Source organism: Primulina huaijiensis, chromosome 13, assembly GCF_012295235.1.
Source record: "Primulina huaijiensis isolate GDHJ02 chromosome 13, ASM1229523v2, whole genome shotgun sequence".
Classification (NCBI taxonomy): domain Eukaryota; kingdom Viridiplantae; phylum Streptophyta; class Magnoliopsida; order Lamiales; family Gesneriaceae; genus Primulina; species Primulina huaijiensis.
This window is the reverse complement of record NC_133318.1, coordinates 6,106,720-6,113,676: the sequence shown is the minus strand read 5'-3', so window position 1 is coordinate 6,113,676 and position 6,957 is coordinate 6,106,720. Positions and strand designations below refer to the sequence as shown.

At 35.7% G+C, this 6,957-nt stretch overlaps 1 protein-coding gene across 1 annotated transcript; it reads right to left on the bottom strand.

Annotated features, from left to right (window-relative positions):
- Window positions 1-4,435: 4,435 nt before the first annotated feature.
- Window positions 4,436-5,979, bottom strand: LOC140991771 (uncharacterized). The gene is made up of 2 exons (XM_073461929.1): window positions 5,796-5,979; window positions 4,436-5,489 (listed from the first exon to the last, which is right to left on the bottom strand). The coding sequence occupies exons 1-2, from the start codon at window positions 5,841-5,843 to the stop codon at window positions 4,620-4,622; spliced, it is 918 nt and encodes a 305-aa protein (XP_073318030.1). The 5' UTR covers window positions 5,844-5,979; the 3' UTR covers window positions 4,436-4,619.
- Between the last annotated feature and the right edge of the window lie 978 nt (window positions 5,980-6,957).

The window sequence follows — 6,957 nt, the reverse complement described above, 5'->3', positions numbered from 1 at the left end:
CCCAATTGCATGTGTGTGTACGTGAGGTGTTCTAATTGCAATATGAATTCTTGCTAGCCTAGGGCTCTTCTAGCCGAGCCACCACCGAACCACTATGACCCTAACCGACCATGGACCACGCCCAGACTAGCCCAGGCCCTTGAACCCCAAGCATGAACCACCTGAATCAGAAAACAGCATGCGCGCTTCCCTTGCTGTCTCACGGTCTCCACCTCCTCTCGAGCCAGCGGCCAGCCCAACCACTCCAGCCCCTAGCCCGACCCCTGCCCATCATCTTAGGACCCTGATAGACCACCAAACCCATCCCCAAACCAAGCCACCTTCTGAAACTCTCGGCCACACCAGAAATCCCTTCGGGAAGAGCCCTGTCAACCGAGGACTCTTCACCAGCCCGACCGTGTGAGTCCGAGCCCACTAGGACTCTACCAGACCCTCACCCCTTACCCTCCTCGAGCCCCAACCAGCCCTGGACGAGCCCACTTGCCCCCATGCATAAAAACCGAACCTTGAACCTATGCAACCCCAAGAATACCCACGGCTCCTCTTTTCTTTTCTCAGTTGTTCCAGCTTTGTGTTCTTCGGTGGGTGCAGCGTATCGGGGTGTTCTAGGACTCCTTAAATTCGTATAAAACATGACCCTAACGTATCCTAATCATGGTAGCCCCTTAGGTACAAGAATTTCATGATTTATGGGTCAAATTACATGTTTTAAAAACCACCTAAGGTGCTTGTGCGAAAATAATAAGGTGCAACTTGTTTTCATGCAATTTCATAAAAAAATATATAATATGGTGTGATGATGAGTAAAGGAAAGAATATGGCGTGCATTTGCGTATTTTACGCACGAATTTACGTTGACGATTGCGAAAAACGGCGACGAACGACCTTGGCTTGAAACTCCCTTGAAACCTTCAACTTTTTCCTTCAATTTGATTGTGTGTGCCGTGTGTTTTGCTGGTAGGGGGAGAGTTTTAATTGTAAAGGGGAGTGGGGCGTGAGTTTTGTGTGAAGTTTGGGGTGATTTATCATATTTAAACACTAATTAAATCACTAATATAGCTTAGGCCTATTAAGCATAAATTTAAGCCCATTAGTGCTTAATTAGAATTTAATTAAAATATTAAAATAGTTTTGTTAAAATAAGTTTGTAATTTATTAGCCGGGTTGCCACAAAGTTCGTATTTTTGTTGAAAAACCAACAGTGATAAAATTTACGTCCCGACGTATAAATTCACCTTAAAACCTCTTATTTTCAAAATAAGAAAAAGCATCACCCTTAATTTAAATAATTAAAAATAATTAACCAATAAAAATATTTTCTATTTTTCAGCCCTCGGTCTCCGTTCCTCGATCGTAACTTGAATAACCTTTAAAAATATATTTTAATGAAACCATGTAGAAAAATATATTTAAGCTCAAATAATTATTAGAAGTCTAAGTTTTTAATTTGAGAATTTTATATTAAGGTTTGGTTTAATTCGGGATTAAAACACATTAATACGTCACATTTAAAGATTAATTTAAAAGTCCTCGATTTAAGCTAAATAAAAATATGAGAAAATTCATGTAAGCTTAAATAATTATTTGGGACATGTTAGACCCCAATGAAATTAAAAAAATGTCAAAAACGTGAAATTTTACATCAAGGGGTAAAACGATCATTTTACACTTAGAAATTAGTAAACGTCATGTCAGTGTCCTGAATGCTGTTTTATATGATAATATGATTATTTTCAATGATTATAGATGTTTATGAATTTTTATATGTTAATATGTCAATTTTAAATGTTTATGGAATTTTTATGTTTATGGATTTTTATGCTAAAATATTTATTTTAAACGTTTATGATTTAAATGTTTATTTTAAACGTTTATGATGTTAAAACGTTTATTATAAAACGTTTATGACTTTTTATGATTTTTATATGTTACAACGTTTATTTTAAATGTTTACGGATTTTTATGGGTTAGCATTGGTATTTAAAAGATATGTTGCATGCTTTGTTTCAAAATAACACGATATTATTATGCATGTTTTTATTAAGTGATGAAAATACAAAATGTTGAAGGACGTGAAGGGATTGTGACTAAACATGTTGGAGATATCGTGAGAGTTATGCGCCCAGTGGGAGCCCGACGATCGTGTTTCCGTTGATACGACTACGAATATGAATATGTTAATACGTAAGGCCAAGGCCCAGTTGACCGGTGAGAATGTTGCTGGTGTCCCCGCCGTCCAGTACTGTGGTTACATGTGGATGGATCCATCGCCCAATACGTTTAAGAATACGAGTCACAATCACGATCTGAATTCAACAAACAAGAATATGAATATGAACATGAATACGAATACGAATACGAATACGAATATGAATATGTTAATATGAATATGAAAATGAATATGAATACGAATATGAATATGAATATGTTAATATGAATATCAATATGAATATGTTTACGATGATAAGAAAATGTTTATGAATACGTTTATGTTGATATGAAAATGTTTACGAAAATATTTATGTTTAAAGTGATGCATCATTATGAAAATGTTTTTATTTAAAGTTTATGCATCATGAAAATGGTTTTGTTTAAAGCTTCTACATCTTCATGAAAACGTTATTTTAAGTACAAATATTTTTCACTATTGTATGTGATCTGTATATGTAGTACTTGTTATCAAGAATATGATGTGTTGAGTCTTTAGACTCACTAGGTGTGATTGATGCAAGTTATTATGATAATAATGTTTATGGAGGTCTTGATGGTTGACTTTACTGGACTGAAGGTGCACATAACCCAATGACCGACGCTAGTTTTCTGCACTAGTTTATGAATTATGATTTTAAGTTATATTAAAGATATTTTTTACGACTTTTATTTATGTTATGAGATATTTTTGAGAGGTTATAGTATGAGCTATACTTTTCAAATATTGTTTTTAAGTTGGTAAAACGTTTGACGATTTTATGCTTTAAAATATTTTCCTTGAGATTTTTAAATGTTAATTGGATGTTTATTTTTAAAATGGTGATAAGATATTTTAAAGTATTTATATATATGTATATTTTAATTATAGAGATTAAGGAGGAGGAAAAATAAAAATTTCTAGCACGATTTAAGAAAACGAGTAGCAGACGTTTCACATATATTCAATGGTTTAGGGGTACAGCTTGCCGTGGGTTCACAACTCATTGTGATTCAGGACATTTTCTTTTATTTGGGTTTACCCTAATTTGCCTCATTCCATGCACCAACATTTGATAATGAGAATGTCAGATATCATTTTTTTTATTAAACCCATCGAATCATGGCAAGAGCGTCTAGTAGCATCACCCCATGATTTCCTAGTTATCACTGATAGTGTTTTTAAGAACTAATCGGTTATGATTATTATATAGTACAGTCCATTCGTCTCATAAATCTCGATCGAATATGCAACAATTGGTTCAGCGAGGGTTGCATATTAAATTCGACAGCTATGTGATACATTTATGAAATATTAATAGTGACATCGCATGTACAACTAGAGAACCTTTATCCCTAATGTACATCTTACACTCTAGCCAGAGAGTTCATGCATTACTATTTCGTTAGATCATAAAAGATATCTACACCCGTAGGTGAGCGGTGAATTCCCGACTACAATGCACTGGCTCCTACACATGTCGCAATTACACCCAACCTCGCCATCTTGTGACCCTCGCTGAACCGGTAAACGAATCAAAGAACAATCCTAGTATTTAGAGCCTCAGTGTTATCTCGGATCGTAAGGACTAATGATGTACAATCACAGCCACAGACTTTTCCTCTCGATGAATGATAACCACTTGGAAAGTTCGAGAGAGGGTTGTTCGGTACAATCATCATTTGATTACCCATCTGCATGATTGGACATCTCTATGTCTTTATCATGAAATACGGTACACAACATCACAGATGTTAGTTTCAAGCTCAAGCGGCCATTATTCTTATTTAAGGCGGGCTGAATCGACTAGGAACTAATTTAGAATATACATTATTTACAAATGAGTTTCAAGATCGAAGTACGATTCATTTGTATTAAAGTTTAATCAATGTCTTTATCTATGTTATTGCATGTGTATACAGATAAAGTAAAATTGAATCATGAAATATGAATTATATTAAAATAAAGATTGTTAATTACAATAGAATCGATAAATTACTTAGCCAACCATGGCTTACAAGATATCTACTCGAACAAAACGAGCTAAAATAACAAAAAAATCAAAGGTATTATAATAAAATGAAATTTCACTGTTTGAGAATAAAAACAAAATCAGGCCAATTTAAGAGCCGATTTTTTAATTTTGAATTTAGTATGATTACTATATAATTTATATATTAAAAAAAGAGGAAAAAACAAGGGGAATCGCGTTTAAATATAGAGAATATAACTGGCCACTCATTAAGTAAGAAGGATAAACCTTTAAAGATCTTTATAATAAAACATATATACTTCAACTCATCGATCTAGTTAATATAACCTCATTTGGATAATTAATCATTCCTAAACCATCATTTGTCATATAATAATCGACTGATTACATATTAATTACACTCCACTAATCATACGAATGCATAGTCTAATCATAGAATTAGAGCATCGGATTAATTGAAGATCCAAACCCATTCATCAATCCAGTCCAGGATCCATTAATCCCACCCGGATAACCCATAACAGTGTCAGAATTACAAGCTTCTTGCTGAAGATTATGCCATTCAAGCGACAAAATCTTGGATGTATTCATTGGCTTGGCTTCCAGCTCGTGATGATTTTCGTACTGCAGCTGCATTCTTGCACTGAGATTTTGATGAATCCCGGTTCGATAGCAAAGCCCTCCAAAGTTATCATTAATCCCACCAAAGTTCTCACCATTGATTAATCCCATGAAATTGAGGCCCCCGAAAAGGGACTCATACTTGTTCTCCAAGAAGTGAGGAACCGGAGCAGGATTTTCGAGCAAGAAACTACTGTAGTGTGGATTCATGTTAGCAGTCAAAATCCCATTTGAGTGGATAGATGGCAAGTGTGTTGGATCAGGAAATGCCAGCGGAAATTGATCCGTGGGATCGATATTATTATCATCGTAATACGAAGGCAAAGGCGAAGGTGATAGAGCAGAGGCTCCCTTAGTATGCTGCAGGTTCTGATTATCACTCGAAGACGACGACGACTTCTTGGCTGAAGACTTCTTGTTCTTCCGGCATCTGCCGCCGACAGGGATGTTGCGGAGGGTGCCGCCTTTGGTCCAGTAGCGACGGCAGGCTTTGCAGAAGTATCGGGGTTGGGAGAGGCTGTAGTTGTTGTAGTAGCAGAATTTGGTGTGCGTAGATTCGCATCGTGGGCATTTCAAGGCTTGTTCATGCTGCGGTCTTATAACTCTCCTCTCTAGTAGAGTTCTTGTGCATGTGAGTATGTCCTCTTGATCAGATTGTGGTGTGATTGGAGAATAATCCATTGCGTCCTGAAAATGAAGAAGATCGAATTTTGCATTCTGAATTTAGTCCCATATAGACTGGAAATGGCTATAGTCATGTTAAAAATAGATTATTCGTTAATAATTTCAAAATAACGTTGAAATTCGAAATAGTATACTAGATAGGATAGGGCATAATTTTTTAATAAAGTTAAACATGGGAAGATAACTAGGAAAGCTCGAGCAACTTGTGTATATTTGAAACCTATCAACTAGTTTCGGCAGCTTGGACTCAAACTCGAACACTAACCCGAATTCGAGCTTTAGCCACTCATTCTCAAATCTCAAGATTACCTGTTGAAACAGGTCAGATGAATCCATGCAAACTTGTAGGGAAGTCATCTCCACACGAAGGCGGATATATCAATAGTAGCCAAGATTCTTGATCAATTCTCGTTTGAGTATCGATTCAAGAGAAAAGAACTCAACGACCCTTGTACTTTATTTGCACAAGAATCATCACTAAATGGGGAAATTAATGATTTTAGTTTAGGGGGAGGGGGGGCAGGCAGTGTATAAGAAGTGAGTAAAGAGGAGCACTATTACTGTAGATTGAGGTGACATGTAGGAGAATTTTTGGGTCCAAGATAAAGAGATAACAGATTGGGCCCAATACGTCGCCCTTCACAAGCAAAGTATAATTCCCTGTGTTAGACCCCACCCCGCATATCTTTGTTATGGTAATCAAATCTTTGGGGAGAAAGATGTTTATAATCCGTATAATTTGTTTAAATTTAGATGAATTTGCAAATCTTTAAGCCGAAAGAAGTTGATGTTGAATGTTCAAATATATATGCTCTGATTAATCATCGAATTAGATGGGAAGCTCAATGGTAGTCGGATCATGCTCAAAATTCATTGATCTTGTCATATGATACGTACGATATGCTAGGTTAAGTATTGAACTCGTCGGAATCTACAACCATGCCGTCGGTTGACACCCTTTTAGGAATGCAGTGACAATATCGCATGGAGGACGGGATCCAATTTTAGTGCTTACTTGATCTAAATGTTGGAGCCATGTCCATATTTTCAAAATACTTCGTATCATCTTTATTATATATAGGACTTGAGAAAATATAAAGAAAAATGGAGAATCTTTAACATGCAAGCCTAAATTCATGTAATATTTATATTTGTGAAATAATCTACAAATACCAACACTACAAAAAAAAAAAAATCATTAACAATGGTTTTAGCGACGGATTTTCAAATCGTCCGGAAAGTCATCGTCGCTAAGTAGCGACGATTGTTTAAATGGCGATGGTTTAAACAAAATCCCGTGAAAAATTCATGAAAATTTTGAAAAAAAAAAGGACTTGTGAATGAGATTTTGTTTCAGTAAGCCAAAAGAATCCAAAATTTCACTCGAAATTCGATAGTAGTGTGAAATTTTATACCATATATGCTTGCATCACAGCTCTCTGTGTCAATGGATTATTGGTTCTACCAGAGT